Source organism: Ascaphus truei, chromosome 1 (assembly GCF_040206685.1).
Source record: "Ascaphus truei isolate aAscTru1 chromosome 1, aAscTru1.hap1, whole genome shotgun sequence".
NCBI classification, from domain to species: domain Eukaryota; kingdom Metazoa; phylum Chordata; class Amphibia; order Anura; family Ascaphidae; genus Ascaphus; species Ascaphus truei.
The window spans coordinates 466,192,786-466,210,500 of record NC_134483.1 but is presented as its reverse complement, the minus strand read 5'-3'; the positions used below and the strand labels follow the sequence as shown (position 1 = coordinate 466,210,500).

The 17,715-nt window shown below is 46.0% G+C and overlaps 1 protein-coding gene across 2 annotated transcripts in view; it reads right to left on the bottom strand.

Moving 5' to 3' along the window:
• CHIC2 (cysteine rich hydrophobic domain 2) overlaps window positions 1-17,715 on the bottom strand; it is a 57,287-nt gene that overhangs the window by 16,147 nt on the left and 23,425 nt on the right. For both annotated transcript variants that reach the window (XR_012787464.1, XM_075566565.1), the window contains exons 2-3: window positions 15,941-15,995; window positions 15,691-15,846 (exon numbers count right to left, since the gene is read on the bottom strand). Coding sequence is in view for 1 of the 2 variants with exons in the window: in XM_075566565.1 (XP_075422680.1) it covers window positions 15,691-15,846; window positions 15,941-15,995 (211 nt within the window). In the remaining variant the exon portion in view is untranslated. The remainder of the gene's footprint in view (window positions 1-15,690; window positions 15,847-15,940; window positions 15,996-17,715) is intronic.

Here is a 17,715-nt window from a genome sequence, read left to right as displayed (position 1 = left end):
CTTGGGCCGCCCGCCCCCGCACACCTCTCATTGGCCTGAGGCGGAGTGACGGGCCGGGCCACACACACACACACACACACACACACACACACACACACACACACACACACACACACACACACACACACACACACACACACACACAACACAGCAGCTCCACACACACACACACACACACACACACACACACACACACACACACACACACACACACACACACACACACACACACAACACAGCAGCTCTATACACACACACACACACACACACACACACACAACACAGCAGCTCTATACACACACACACACACACACACACACAAAACACAGCAGCTCTATACACACACACACACACACACACACACAACACAGCAGCTCTATACACACACACACACACACACACAACACAGCAGCTCTATACACACACACACACACCCTCTGTCCGCCCCCCCCCCCCCCCATCACGTGCGCCGCCCTGCACTGGCTCCGGACGGGAAGCGCGGCCCTCCTACCCCAGCCGCTCCCTTACCTCCCCGGCGCTACCACCCGCTCAGGTAAGTCACTGTGCGTCCCGCCTCAGCCTCAGGCCCACTGCGCGTCCCGCCTCAGCCTCAGGCCCACTGCGCGTCCCGCCTCAGCCTCAGGCCCACTGCGCCTCCCGCCTCAGCTTCAGGCCCACTGCGCCTCCCGCCTCAGCCTCCGGCCCACACAGGGCGCTTCCTACCGCCGCTCAGCCGGACGCCACATCGAGCGGGCGCCGGGGGGGGGAGCGCGAGTCTCAGGCCCACACAGGGCGCTTCCTGCCGCCGCCTGCACGCCTCACTCAGCAGGACGGCACACCGGGGGACCAAGCGGGCGCCGGGGGGGGGGGGGAGCGCCACTGTCACCATGGCGTCACACATTGGGATTTCAAATTTCGTTGTACCTATTACCCTGTATATTGTAATATAACGCGTGTAATTTAATGGTTTCTTGCTCCCATGTGATATTGACTAATGTTGAAATTATTTCGAGAGTTCGCTATTTGGCTATTATCCCCGATACGTAGTTAACAACATACTACCCACTAGTACCCTCTCATAATATTAATATACTTAAACTATAGCTTACCAATGCAACTTATGACGCATAATTGTTATTTTTTATTATAATTTGTAATACATTTTTCATCTTTTTTTTTTTTACAAAATTATTATTAACAAGTGGAACTTCTAGATGTATATCACATATATAATTTTACATTGGTCATAATCAATTGGTTTAATGTGATATACGCTCCTTCAACATACGTGTGGTTTTACCAATATAATACAGGTCACATGGACACCGGATGATGTATACAACGAATTTACTCTCACAGTTCATGTAATCCTTTATTTTAATTGCTTTTCCACTGTGTGGATGGACAAAGCTTTCCCCCAATATCATGTGTTGACAGTTTGTACAGCCATGACATTTGTGTACACCGGGAGTTTTGGAGAGCCAATTCGTAGGGCTGGCATACTTGGATACCGGATCTGCCTGTGTCAATAGGTCACCTATGTTTCGGCCCCTGCGGTAACAGAATAATGGTGGTTTTCCAATCCTTTTGTCGTTTTCCAAGATGTGCCAGTGTTTCATGATACTTCTACGAATAGTACATGATGAATTACCAGTATGCCATTTACAATTGCCTAATTTATATGCATGTTTTTGCTCTACCTCCTCCTTTCCCTTGTTATTCCTCCCTTCCCTTGCCATCTAAACAGTCACCCTTAGCTCTGGAAATTGCTCTTATTCATCTTATGTGTTGATTCACTTGTTCCTGCACTGTCATTTTCTCTAGGGAGCTGCCACGCTGATGCAATTGACACTGAATGGGGTACCAGATCGGCGTGACGTTCTGGTGCTGTTACTTAGCCTTGCACATGCGCAACTTCACTTTGAGCCGACTTCCCAGGACTTCATGACGCCACATATGCGTTTCCTAGCAACATTGGACACTAGGATCTTTTTTGTCCACTGGGGAGCCTGTACTCATCTGCACATGCGCGATAGCATGCATTGCTCTGTCTTCTAATTTCCAAGATGGCCGCCGTGCTACCTCATACACTGATTGCACTCGTGGAGCTCCAGGATTGTACAATTAGCTGCCTCGAGTTGTCCTCACATGGTGAACTATGGGGTATATATGTTCTCTGGGTGTCATTGTCTGGTAGCACCCCTCTGAGGAAGGTCCTGCCAGGACCGAAACGTTGGGTTTATAGTGTGCTGTTTTGTCACTGCTAATACATGTCTTTTTGCTTATCGGAGTGTTGCTGCTTTTGTGCCTTCTCTTATGGGAAGACAGGATATATATATATATATATATATACAGTGCTTGACAAATCACCCAAAAATCTACTCGCCGAACCAAAAAATCTACTCGCCACCTAGTCCCGCCTCTAGTCCCGCCCCCAACCCCGCCTCTAATCCCGCCCCCAGCCCCGCATTTAAAAAAAAACCATAAATGAAATAAATTTAATAAATTTCTAGTAAGAACATTCGTTTTTGACATAAGTTTATTTATTGTACTGCTGCGGCACAGTTTATTCGAGCATTTGCCCGTTCTGTGCCGCAGCAGTAGCCTGGCGCGCGCCCGAGTGTGACGGGCGCACGCCGAAGCAGCGGAAGAGCGCCCTCCGATCGGGGCGCTCTCCCTACCGCTGCCGGGTCCGCCGGGTCCCCCGGAACCCCCTGCCGCTGTCCCGCGATCGCGGGACACCAGGGCTCCCTCGGGGAGCCCCTGGACACGCGTGCAGCGGGCGCACGCTCCCGATGACGCGTGACCGCGCGTCTATGACGCGCGGCACGCCGAGGGGCGGCCACTAGCAAGCCGGGAGATTTCCCGGCTTGCGGTACCGACCACACTTCAATAAAGTGTGTCGGTAGTGTATTACATTATACTACAATTAGTCCTTGTTTTGTGTGTGTGTGTGTGTGTGTGTGTATAAATGTCGAATCTAGAAAAACAAGCCAGATGTGAATGACTAGTTTCCTGCACCCCTTAACTAGTGCCTGGATGCCCCCGCTTCAGAATGTTTAAAGCAGCAATCCCACCTGGGATCTTACCTGATCCGCAGACCCTCAATGTCCAGGTACCTCATTCCCACAATGTTATACATTGGAGGGGATGTGTTCCCTACCTGTCTTCTGGGTTACGGGGGATTCCAATGTCTTCTGTGTGAGTCAGATCTGGAAGAAAGCAGTATAGGTTATTTCGGTGTAGTATAGGGCAGTTAAGATATACAGGGTAAATAAAATATCCAGATCCAGATTTTGAGACAGAGAGAGGGTGAGACAGAGAGAGGGTGAGACAGAGAGAGGGTGAGACAGAGAGAGAGAGAGAGGGTGAGAGAGAGACGGAGAGAGGGTGAGAGAGAGACGGAGAGAGAGACGGAGAGAGGGTGAGAGAGAGACGGAGAGAGGGTGAGAGAGAGACGGAGAGAGGGTGAGAGAGAGACGGAGAGAGGGTGAGAGAGAGACGGAGAGAGGGTGAGAGAGAGACGGAGAGAGGGTGAGAGAGGACGGAGAGAGGGTGAGAGAGAGACCGAGAGAGGGTGAGAGAGAGATGGAGAGAGGGTGAGAGAGAGGGTGAGAGGGAGAGAGAGAGGGAGAGACAGAGGGAGAGAGAGAGGGTGAGAGACGGAGAGAGAGTGACTGTGGGGGGATGGGGTGACTGGGTGGGGTGATGGGAGACTGGGTGGGGTGATGGGGTGACTGGGTGGGGTGATGGGGTGACTGGGTGGGTGATTGGGTGGGGTGACTGGGTGGGTGATTGGGTGGGGTGACTGGGTGGGTGATTGGGTGGGGATTACTGACTGACTGGGTGGGGATTACTGACTGTCTGACTGGGTGGGGTGACTGGGCAGGGGGGTGGGATGACTGACTGGGTGGGGGGTGACTGACTGGGTGGGGGGGTATGACTGACTGACTGGGTGGGGGGGTATGACTGGGTGGGGGGGGTTATGACTGACTGGGTGGGGGGGGTTATGACTGACTGGGTGGGGGGGTATGTTTGACTTGGTGGGGGGTATGATTGACTGGGTGGGGGGGTATGACTGGGTGGGGGGTATGACTGACTGGGTGGGTGGGGTTATGACTGACTGGGTGGGGGGGGGTTATGACTGACTGGGTGGGGGGGTATGTTTGACTTGGTGGGGGGGGGTATGATTGACTGGGTGGGGGGGTATGACTGGGTGGGGGGTATGACTGACTGGGTGGGGGGGGTTATGACTGACTGGGTGGGGGGGTATCACTGACTGGGTGGGGGGGTATGACTGACTGGGTGGGGGGTATGACTGACTGGGTGGGGGGTATGACTGACTGAGGGGGTATGACTGACTGGGTGGGGGGGGGTATGACTTACTGGGTGGGGGGGTATGACTGACTGGGGGGGTATGACTGACTGGGTGGGGGGGTATGTTTGACTGGGTGGGGGGGGGTATGATTGACTGGGTGGGCGGGGTATGACTGACTGGGTGGGGGGTATGACTGACTGGGTGGGGGGGGTTATGACTGACTGGGTGGGGGGGTATGACTGACTGGGTGGGGGGGTATGACAGACTGGGTGGGGGGTATGACTGACTGAGGGGGTATGACTGACTGGGTGGGGGGGGTATGACTTACTGGGTGGGGGGGTATGACTGACTGGGGGGGTATGACTGACTGGGTGGGGGGGAGTATGACTGACTGGGTGGTGGGGAGTATGACTGACTGGGTGGGGTGGGGGGATGACTGGGTGGGATGGGGGGATGACTGACTGGGTGGGATGGGGGGATGACTGACTGGGTGGGGTGGGAGGATGACTGACTGACTGGGTGGGGTGGGGGGATGACTGGGTGGGGTGGGGGGATGACTGACTGGGTGGGGTGGGGGGATGACTGACTGGGTGGGGTGGGGGGTACCTTTGGTGTCCTACACGTACACACACACACACACACACACACACACACACACACACACACACACACACACACACACACACACACACACACACACACACACACCACTCTCTCTCATACATACACACTCTGTGGAACCGGAGGGCAAGCGGGACAGGGGGGGGAAATCCCCTGCCTCGCGCGAGCAGCCACGGGGACAGGAGCGGAGACCAAAGGGGAAGCAGGTTTGGGGGGGGGGGGAACATTCCCCGCTGTCATCTCCTGCCCCACGCGAGCAGCCACGGGGACAGGAGCGGAACCGGAGGGCAAGCGGGACCGGGGAGTGGGTGGGGGGGAAATCCCCTGCCGTCATCTCCTGCCCCGCGCGAGCAGCCACGGGGACAGGAGCGGAGACTGAGGGGATGAGAAGGGAAGCGCGAGCAGGAGACAGGGACCGCGCACGCGAGGAGCAGCCATTACTTACCCCTGCAGAGAAGGGCTCCATTCCGCGTCACGACCGCGTCACGGCCAATCAGCCAGGAAGATATTTTGTTTTGTTATTTATTTATTTTTTTAAATTTGTGGGGGGGTGGGGAAGCGGAGACAGCCACGGGGACCGAGGGGAACACCCCTGCTGGCATCGGGAGCAGCCACTGGGGGAAAGCGGGGACCGTAGGGCAACCGGGACGGGGGAACATCGCCCACTGTCATCTCCTGCCCCGCGCGAGCAGCCACAGGGACAGGAGCAGAACCGGAGGGCAAGCGGGGCAGGGGGGGGGGAGATGGGGGGAGAAATCCCCTGCCGTCATCTCCTGCCCCGCGCGAGCAGCCACGGGGACAGGAGCGGAGACTGAGGGGATGAGAAGGGAAGCGCGAGCAGGAGACAGGGACCGCGCACGCGAGGAGCAGCCATTACTTACCCCTGCAGAGAAGGGCTCCATTCCGCGTCACGGCCAATCAGCCAGGAAGATATTTTGTTTTGTTATTTATTTATTTTTTTAAATTTGTGGGGGGGTGGGGAAGCGGAGACAGCCACGGGGACCGAGGGGAACACCCCTGCTGGCATCGGGAGCAGCCACTGGGGGAAAGCGGGGACCGTAGGGCAACCGGGACGGGGGAACATCGCCCACTGTCATCTCCTGCCCCGCGCGAGCAGCCACAGGGACAGGAGCAGAACCGGAGGGCAAGCGGGGCAGGGGGGGGGGAGATGGGGGGAGAAATCCCCTGCTGTCATCTCTTGCCCGACAGGAGCGGAGACTGGAGGGGATGAGGAGGGAAGCGCGGGCAGGAGACGGAGACGGACCGCGCGCGCGAGGAGAAGCCATTACCCCTGCAGAGAAGGGCTCCATTCCGCGTCACGACCAATTGGCCAATCAGCCAGGAGGATATTTTTTTTGTTATTTTTTTTTTTTAATTTTTTTAAAATTTGCGCAGAGCAGGGGGGAAAAGTAGCTGGCCACGGGCCAATTTCCGTTCGCACCTGGCGAGTGGGCGACCGGGTTTGTCGAGCACTGTATATATATATATATATATATATATATATATATATATATATATATATATATATATATATATATATATATATATATATATATATATATATATATATATATATATATATATATAGTGGTTGACAAATCACCAAAAAATCTACTCGCCACACAAAAAAATCTACTCGTCACCTAGTACCAAACGGGGGTTAAATCCACACGCCCGGGGCGAGCAAATGTATAGGTTTGTCGAACACTGTATATATATATATATATATATATATATATATATATATATATATATCTGTCTAAGACATGCAAATGAGCATACAGTAATATTTCCCTTTGCTATATCCTTTGCTGTGGAGGGTTTTTGTCACTTTTTGTACCCACCATAACTTAACTAAGTATGGTAAACCCCATCCTCATTGCTTCATTTTTGCATTGCCAGTTAACCAACCCCACACTGATGAGACCCATTAAGGTCGAAACGGCTGTCTATGGGTGGGTTTTCTGGCAATGCATCTTAACCCTGGCTGTGCTTAAAGCTGTGACCATGCAGAAAGCTTAAGCCTATAGGGAACCATGTTTAAAATGATTTTGAAGCAAAAAGTGGCAGTGTGTGCTCATTTGCATGTCATTTCCCAGAATACCTTGCTGCAGTGGAAGTGCTGTGTGATAATGGTGAAAGGTGGGGTTGCAGACCTGTCTAAGACATACAAATGAGCATACAGTAATATTTCCCTTTGCTATATGCTTTGTTGTGGAGGGTGTCACTTTTTCTACCCACCATAACTTAACGAAGTGTATGTATGTATGTATGTATATATATACATACATACATACATGATATATACATACATACACTTGTGTGAAAAATAAAGTACACCCTCTTTGAATTCCATGTTTTACATATCAGGACATAATAACAATCAAATGATCCTTAGCAGGTCTTAAAATTAGGTAAATACAACACATGACATATTACACCGTGTCATGATTTATTTAACAAAAATAAAGCCCAAATGGAGAAGCCATGTGTACTACTCAACATTGCCACAGCTTTTGGAATCGTGCATTACATTTATTTACATTGTAAGTAGGCACAGCATATGAGCCAAGACAGCAGCCTTTTTTTCACAACTGATCAAAACACCTGCACTTATTTTTTTTATTGTTTCTCTTTTACAACTGGAGATCAGCAGGTTTTATGAGAAACCAATTTTTTTTCCACATATACTGAAAATGATTAGTTGTGCCATTGGTTACTTTTTTCAAATTTAACAGAGTGCTGCATAATTCATGTGCTTAATCAATATTCAATACAGGCACAAAGCTAACTATTTGCGCTGCGCCCCCCCTGCCTGATCCCCACTTTTGCTCCCGCCCCCTGCTTTCCGGCGTGCGGGGGTCATGTGACGTCACGCCATTACCCGCGGCGTCAGATGAAGTTGCCATGGCGACGGTTCACACAGCCAGCTGAATCAAGTAAAGTGGAGTGTTGCAGAGGCCTCATGCGATCCCCTTGCATTAAATTAAATGCTTTGGGGAAGAATGCAGGGCCTCTGCAACCGCCTGCGCCCCCCAGCAAAATCTCACACCCGCTGCCATAGCACACTGCACCAGAACATACACAATGCACAAGCAAGAGAAGTGGCATTGTTGAGTCACTATTGCGCGATAAAGAGGCAATGATGCTATTTCACTCGCTGCATTATGCCACGGCTTGAAATAACATTGGCTACATGCAGGGGTGCACAAACTTTTTGCGCTGCGCCCGCCTTGCCTGCTCTTGTGCTCGATCGTGCCCCCCCTTACCTTCAACGAAGCGTCAAATGCGGGGTCATATGACGTCACGTGACCCGTGGCGTCATTTGACGTCACGTCTCCATGGTAACGGGCGTCATTTGATGCCGCGTTGCCATGGAGACGTGTGGACAAGAATCTGGTAGTACATTTACAGAGGCCTTGCGCTCTTAGCGCGGGGCCTTTAACCCCCGCCCCGCCCCCCAATAAAGTCTTGCGCCCCACAGTTTGCGCACCGCTGGGCTACATCATATATATTTAGTATGATTTATGTACGTGTATGATGTATAAAAACCAAACTAGATCAGCACTCAAAAAGTAAATCAAAGAAAATGAAGCACTTACGTTTTGCTTTTGGTCTCACTAAGTTTCTTCTTTAATGCATCAAAAAAAAATCAGCACTAAACTAAAAAAAGGCGGGACGCATTACAGCTGCAGTCCTTGTTTCAGTTTTTTTCTTCTGTTTTACTATATACAGCATGTCAGTAGCTTTAATGAGAAATAATTACCTAAGCTACCGATCCATATGTTCACCTTTGATCGGCCAATAACCTGCTCTTGGGGTTATCGAAATGGCAGACGACCGACTCTGCTGCACTCTGAAATGCAGCAGCTGCAATGTGATGTATTACTAAGTGTAACATTATATTGTTATAGCTTTCAGCTCAGCAACAGACAATCTGCTGCTGGGAACACTGCCACATATCTGTTTGAGCTCTGCCATTTGGCAACAAAGTATCACAAACAGGTGTGTGAGAACCTGTTAGAAAAGAGGAAGTGAATGTAACTTTATAAATGGTTGCTAAGCAGCCAAAGGATAGTCAGTACATTAAAAAAAAATGGGGATTAATATCCTTTCCCCTCCCATTAATGTCTGAAAACTTATATTTTTATTAAAGTTAAAAAACAAAAACAAACAAAATGCGATTAAGAGTTGGAAAAAACACAACAAAAACACAGTATTACCTAATACTAATTACCATAACTGATTTATAAAAAAAATAAACTAAACAGTATTTTGAAAGTCTTGCTCCGTTACACCCACAAATAATGTCTGATCACATTGCATTTTAAAATCAGATTTTTTTACATATAAAGTTATATTGTTTGTGTACGTATAATACATACGAGTATTGAATACAGCAAAAAAATATTGTATATGTTGCATAGATACGAGGCAAGATGCGAATTCCATAAGTATCTATCAAAAACTTGAGTGAAAAGGTGCTCATCACATTTCAAATAAAAATTTTACAAACCTTGAAGGATAAATACTTGCAAACAATTGGCTTAGTCGCTCCCTAATATAATTTAGCTTGGCTCAGTATTCAAAGTATGGATGTGTATAACCGTAAACTTCAGCTCAAAGGAAACAAATGACTAAGCACAGTGACTTCCTGGCCTGATTTCTGAGTAGTGTGGCCACTTTAAGGAAACAAAGTTGTTCTACTTCAATGACTGTGTACAAACAGACAAAACCTTTTCTCCGACTCATCTCCAAGCTAAAACAAAACAAACACTTAAGAATGCACACGTGTGGGACAGGTTTCCCAAGCCTATGCCATGATTTTGAAAACTGCAATCTTGACAGAAACTTATTTGAGTTTAATTCCTATAACATTATTAGTATTTTGCCCCTGAGCACGCCCTGATTTTTTATGTTTAATGATTTATATTTTTTTTGTACTTAAATTTTTATTCAGTTTAGACAGGGAAGGATAATGCAACATTAGCTTGAGTACAGATTACAGAATGTATAAATCAAATACAGTGGTTCACTGAAAGCTATACAAATAAAATTATTATAGCATGTATCTGAGGTACTTCCTTTCTTATTGGTTAGTAAGGTCAAAAATGTGAGTTTTATCCACCCATCTGTATACACATGACCAACTTTCTCATAAACAAAGGAATGTTTAATGATTTTCTAGCATTAAAAATAGAAGCTAGGGTCGATTAAGAATCTATATTTTTGAGGTTACCATGTCAACGGTTAGACTGTACAGGGCTCTGGGGGAGAGCTCCATTTTAACCTCCACTTCATATTTCAATATCTTATATCTCCGGAACAAAGAATATTTAAACAAACACATTTGGGAAGAGCAAAGGGAAATATTAAAGTAAAAACCATGCAAAAAAATAAATGGCGATAAACGTAGGCTGTAAAGCAACAAATCAATAAAATAGGCAAATAAGCTCTATCTGGCTGTATCAGCTAGTAAAAATGCAACTAAGACAATTACAAAACTGAGAAATTGACAGTGGGCTAATTCAGCGGTGCGCAAACTGTGGGGCGCGACCCCCAGGGGGGGCGCGAGACTGCCGACGGGGGGCGCGGGGTTTACAGAGGCCCCGCGCGCTTCCCGAAGGCACTTAAATTAAGTGCCATACTTACCCGTGGCGCCGGCGGCTTCCTCCCGGCGTCGCCATGGCAACGCGGCGTCAAAATGACGCTGCGAGGTCATGTGACGTCACGTTGCTATGGCAACGTGACGTCATTACGCCGGAGCGAGGGTAAGTTGGGGTTGGGGGGGGGCGCGGGAGTGAGGGGACAGCCGGCAGGGGGGCGCAGGGAAAAAAGTTTGCGCCCCCCTGGGCTAATTAATGGGGTTTGGAGCAATGCTTTGCTAGCTGTCAGGACACCAGCATTAGGAAAGGGGGAGGGGGGGGAATCTCTTTCCTCTTCTGACTCCTGTACTTTTCTGAACATTAACTCCCTGTGTAGTACAGGGAATAGCCATTATTTTTGCGGTCTTTAATAAACCTCTTGTGATAGAGTGGCATTGTTACAGCTTGCTGTTGCATACTCTGTATATAGTGATGTATATACATAATGACAACAAAAAGTAAAAAAATAAATAACTAAATAAAAGGATGCATTTTCAATAATTATCTAAGTTGACTAGAGCACTTTATTTAAAAACAATATAAACACTGATAAATAACTTGTTAATGTCTATTTCATAATTACACTGCAATGTGTTTGGGGGGTGGGGTTAGAGATTCATACACAAAGCAAGAATGCTGTAGCAATCAAGTCTCAGTGATTTATAAACACCATCTAACAAATGTTTCTAAGGCAAACATTTGAATAAGCATTACATTTCCAGTAGAGCATTTCAATACGTACAAAATGAGCAGATCAAGCAAACACGTCCGGGTTTTATGTACAACAGATCATACAGCTAACTTTGGTGCTGAAGGTATCTGCAATAGTCAGGCCTTAATGATCTTTAGAGTAGCTGAAGCTCTCAGTGTGAAATTTTGATAGCATTGTACAGGCTTGTGCCTGTCCTGAAGAGGCCACAGTCTACTTTGCTGCTTCAGACATTAGACAAGATAAAGTGACTTGTCCAAGAGCGGACATTCAAACTGGGTTCCCCTACTTCAAGGGCAGTGTTCTTTACACCAAGTTACTATTTATATCCCTCCATATTGTATTTATAAAGCTTTGCTCTTAAAAGTCTAAAAAAACGCATATTCTTTCTTAAAGGGGCAATCATTGTACTAGGTGGGAAAAGGGGTGTGTCTGGTGCTAAACCATGTTATTTCAGCTCCCAAGGGAATGCCGGTATCGCATGGAGATTTAAAATCTCCTGCATCACATGATATCTTCCTATCCGCGTGATGCGGGAGTTTAAACCTCCATATTGTTAACCGTGCACAGGACAGTATTGGGGGCACCAAAGCTGAAATTATCAAGGTTCGACTGCAGAGAAACCCCCCACCCCGGCAGGTAAAAAAAAAAAAAACCTGGGCGGAGCTACGTCTTTAACAGGATGCAAATAGGTAACATGGACAGAACGGTGATTTCATGTTTTAAAGAATGCCAATTATAGAGAAGTTGTTTTGAAAAATATATTTTTGACCTGCTACGCCAATGGCGTGCTCTCCAGATACACTGAATTCAAGCATCTTAGCTACTAATAACATTATTTCATTTGGACTACTGATGGCTTCATAAGGACTATATAAAACCAATAACAATTCACCTTTATATGTTTGATAAAACGGTCAGTCCTCAAAACTAAAGATTTAAAAAAAAAACTCCAAAGCAAGCTTTGGGATTTTTTTGGTGTGTTTTTTTTTTTATCTTTTTAACCAATTTACCAATGTTCAATTTCATCTTCTGAGGTAATGACCCATGCGATAGTTCAGAATCCTAATGCCTTAGCACCTTCCAAAAGAGAGAGAGAAATCCTTGAGTCACGTTTTTCAATCTCTATCTTCCTCTGCGATTTATTCAAACAAAAACAGGTTTGCACCCGCAAAGCAAGGAAACTAACTGCATTCCATTCATAAAAACTCTGCCAGCTAAATGAACCCTGGGCTAATCCATTAAGGCGGGCTTGCTGTACAAATTGGAGATTCAGAGACCCATCTATGACATGCACCAACGTGGGACACATGGACGCTGCAAGGATTTTATCTTTAAATCATTTTATGAAATCCTCCTACAAAGAAGTTCAAACTAGGATTATTTCCTTCTTTTTACTTCATGGCATTGGTCAAATAAATCCTTTTTTATTGCTACCTCAGTCTGTCCATTACTTTTTCTGCAGTGCGTCCGTCTTATATGCTCTTTTTCCAAGCGCAAACTACAGGCCCCAAATAACAAAAACTTCACTTGAAGTTGCCAGACCTTCCAAACCCCCCATCTCTGAAAATGAATTTGTATTTTCAGTTGGTATCGAGAGTCTGCTCCCTCTGCCATTGCCCAGCCTGTTCCAGCAAAACATCCAAATCCTAGTTCATGCATTGGTTCTCTCCACCAAATGATCAAAGAGAAGTGGAGAGGAGAAACAGAACTTTGCCCGTTGAAGAGGTGGCTCCGCCATTAGGTTATAAAGTCTATAAACACTTGATAGGCGAAAATTTACGTCAAACTTTGCAAATCAGACTAAGTAGATTGCAAGATCCTGCTGTGGAGGAACAGGAGGGATATAATTCCAACTGTGTGTATGTGTGGGTATATACATACACATACATAGAACAAAATAGAGGAAGGAAGCATATTTCAGAGAAAAGGGCTAGAACAAGGTCATGCTCTGAAGCTGGAGAGTGGCAGGCTCAAGTCAAATGTGAGGTGTTCTTCATGGAAAAAGTGGTGGATTGATGGAATAGCCTGCCAACGGAGGTGCTAGAGGCCAATACAGTCATGGGATTTCCAAGTGGCTTGAGCGAGACATACAGCTAGCATAAAAACAAAAGAAGGCTAATGATTGTATACATTGTTTTTACAGACGATTGGAAAATGGGCTTACTAGGTGGCCAAGTGGTAATCTGCCGTAAAATAATATGTTTAAAAACATAACACAAAATCTTAAATGTACTGCCATAGGCTCACGTTGGTGTTGAGGGACTGTATTTTTAAGGTGTACTTCCACCTGAATGTTATTTTCGCTTCTTGTTTTTTCACTGCTCAGCTTTTTTTTTTTAAATTTTAATGAGCATTTTATTCTTAAAAAATTAGCTCAACCCTTAATTAATAAGGCTCTCTCTCTTACATACGTTTCTTTGAGATCTTGTAATGTCACTAAGAACGTTCGGATATAATTTTCTTTCAGTCACTGGGATCCTTAGGTCGCGATTATAGTGGCAGCGACGGCGCGCACAACAGATCTCTTCTCTATGAGGCCACCCATAGAGCGTGCGACGCAGCACAACAATTCTGTGTTTGTCGCTTGACGGCCAGGTCACGTGCATGGTTCAGCCATTGACGGCAAATCGCTCATTCTCGCTATTGCATAGTGAATGTTCCATGCGCTCCGTCGCACCCCCACTATAAACGCGGCTTTAGGCTCGTCAACTCCGTATAGTTGTTATGGACATTGGACAGCTTTTTATGAAGTGTGGGATGTGACTCATTTCAATATACTCAGCATATCTCCCAGAGTACCGCTGGTGTACTGCTTTTTCAAAGGCATATCTCCCTAATGTATTTGGAGGGAGATTTGAGGGACACAGACACAGACACAGACACAGACACAGACACAGACACAGACACAGACACAGACACAGACACAGACACAGACACAGACAGTTTCAGGTTTTCAAATCAGATTTCAGATTTTTTTAAATTCAAATTTGGAATCCCGATTGAATCAGAGTTCAGATTCTTAAAAATCCGATCAGATTGGATTTAATGACGGATTCAGAGGTATCCGCTCATATTTGTTAGTACCGAATTGGCAGACGGATTTTGGTGTGCGGATCGGATTGGTTTTAAAATACCCAGGAAAATCCGCAGATCGGATTCAGACACGTTCGCCCTCCTCATCTTATAGTGCAAGTCCCACTTAGTATCACTTCAAGTAAAACATTGTGCAGGCGCCGGTTTCAGGTGAAACAGACCACCATGGCCCTTTCCGCTATAAACCTATCCAGTAAACGAGCCGGCAATTTTACAGATTGAAATACTTTTTAAAAAGTAGACTACCACCTACTTCAAATATCTGTCGCTTTGTACAGGTCTGCTAAAACTACCTTACTAATTATCTGTTTTTGAACTGAACCCCCACTAATCACAAAGCATCTTCAAATTCTTACTCTTATGAAACTACAAATCAAATGGTTTTACCAAGATAACTATGTAGATATATTTTATAACCTAATCAGGTCTGAAGCCAAAAGTACTGTGAAGACAAAGCTTGCCTAGGTGTCAAGTGAAAAACAGAATAAATAAGCTGTAGGGCGCAGGTAGCTAGTAGATTTTGAATCGCCATGCACAGCAGAATTGTCACTTCACAGAATTCTTTATTATGCAATTCGGAAGACTTGAGCAGTGTTACAAAATGGCGGACACAAGATATATCCCACACAGACCAAAGTAGCATTTGTGACAGTTTCTGTTTTAACCAATGCAGCAGTTTTAAGCCGTGCGTATAGTGCCGGCGACGCGTGACGTCACCGCTAGCGAAAGTTGCATTTTGCTTTGCGGCGGCGTCACGGGCGACCAGGCCATTGATTGGTTCAGGGGCTGTCACATGAGGCGACAGTCCCTGAAAAATCAAATATTGGCGGCTTAAAAAAATTGCGTCACCACGTCGCGTTTACTATAAGCGCACGCATTTGTTTTTGGGCGACGTCGCCGGCACTATAACCTCGGCCTAACATTTACTGCAATGCAATTATTTAAGCTGCCGATCGATCTGCGAAAATCCTCCTTCCCAGGGCATGCAATATCCCAGGGCTGCCTATTTCAAAAGAGGAAGTTGTGTGGCTTCCTAAATAGTTGCTATAGCAACCCGCGGAAGCTTAAAACATTAATCATTAAAAAAAAAAAAGAAGAAGAAGTGGAGAGTGATTTTTACCAAGTATTATCTAACACTACACAACTGATTTAAATATAAAATGCTGCTTTCAAATTAAAGAGAAGCGTTAGCTTATGTGATTATCTTACAGCTTCCACAGACATGCTCCTCAAATTGTACTTGTAGTAATATCACACACAGTTAATACAATGCCGAGCTCGTAATAAAAGCATCAACTTACTCTTTTACTGAGACAAACAACTGGCCACATGCTGCACCCCAATGTACAGCAGCAGCAAAGGCATCCACAAAGCAGCCAACGGACATTGATTGGAAGGTTCTTCTTAAGACAACTGTTGACTCTGTTAATGCTGGCTTTAAATTCTTCGGGTGCTACCTGAGAGGTAAAAAACAAATATGTACACATTACAAAAAGAAACAATATATACAAGTTAAGCAATAATCTGTATGTAGAATCACTACACACATACCTTGCCAGTTAAAGATGATGGAAACTCTGCTTCAAATTTGTTGCTAAGACCAAACCTAATGGGGGGAAAAAATAAAATAATTAGCCACGACCACATATGCTATTAGTAACTATTATTTGTTAACCTCTCTGTGCTAGAGGCTCCATAGGAAACAGCCAGTATGGCTGCACACCTATCTTTAAGAATCAATATGAAGACGGATCAAAGCTATTAATATGCAGCTCACACGCATTTATTTTGTATGCTAAAAGGGACCTTCTTGTAGCAACAGAACCGGATGTGATGTTTGAGAGAATCTTGGAGCACATCACTATTTGTGGTACTTTTGCATGGGTTCATTAAATAGGAGAGAGATAAGTGTTGGAAATATAATAAAGCAGCTTTTAAAAACAAAATGGATCCTCACACAAGAAAACCCGAGGGCAGCGAGCGGTGTGGAAAATGCAGAGGCCCCTATTCAATATGCTGTGAAGCAGTCTTTCCTCTGCCCGGGAAGATTTACATTCATTTGAATAGGATTTAAGTCTGACAGGGGGAAGGCAGCTTCCCAGCATATAGTTAGGAAGTCAGGAAGAGCAGAGAGGGTTCATGCCTCCATCCAGATCACAAGTGTGTGTGCTTTCATCCAATTAAAAACACCAGAATGTTAATTCTAGAGTCGAATACAATACTTGCCATTATCAATGTTTAATGCCATTGCACATGCAAAGTTGTACATATTCAATGTAACATGTCCTATTGCCCTTTGCTACAAAGGCATGTATAAACCCAAAAGCAAATCGGAAAAGGGGGGTGGGACTGAGTGCGCTACACAGAACCAGAGCCTGTGAAGAGGGATAATATAAAGCATACTCATAATCCCTATTGGATACTACTGAGCCATCAATACCCAAACAGGGTTAAACAGCTGGTAGTAATTTACTCATTAAGATCTTGGCCAGTCAGCAAAATTCTAACTGAATTGATTGCAGACATTTAAGGTTTGTAGAGCACTGTTCCAAAATTAACCCTGAAGGCGTAGGTACGCCGAAACGCGTTGGATTATTGAATATTGATTTTTAATACACCAGAGGCTCTTCTAGTGGGTAGATGCCCGTTGAGAGTCAAGCTAAAGATTGCATAAACCAGGGACTCTAGCCTGTCTGACTGGGTGGACACAACGAGGGGAGCTCCGAGCATCCGGTAGCCCGCCCCGACAACGGAAGTGCGTAGTCGAGTGGCAGGAGGGAGGAAGCTGACTCCAAGCAGGACGCCAGGATACCAGCAGCCTAACCCCAGACGGCAGCGCGACAACCCCCGAGTGGGAACACCCGAGGGACAAGCGCAGCAAAGGGAGAGGCAGTGGCAGCAACATCGGTTCCTGAATCGGCTCCTGAGGATACGTGCAGCACCATTGATTCGGGGACACACCTACCTTGTGCTAGAGTGGACAGCCCAGGTTTACAGCCACACCGGGCCATCTTCTCTCAACCCCCACACAGGCAAAAGTTTTTTGGTTCTTTTATTCATCTTTAGTTATTTAATATAACCTCATTGTTACATACTGTGTTGTCTCTTTAGTGTGTAACAAACTTATTGCTGTTTGTTTATTCTTATCCACCATTACATCTGCTGTTTACCATTAGCGCTCCTGTTTCTCTTTTTGTTTGTTATGTATAAACCCGTAAGTTAGGCTGGAGCATTTTAAAAAAAAATGGAACAGGGTTAAAACCATAATTAAAAAACATGTTTGCATTTAACCATGAAAATCAACCCACATATTTGAAAAGCACCAA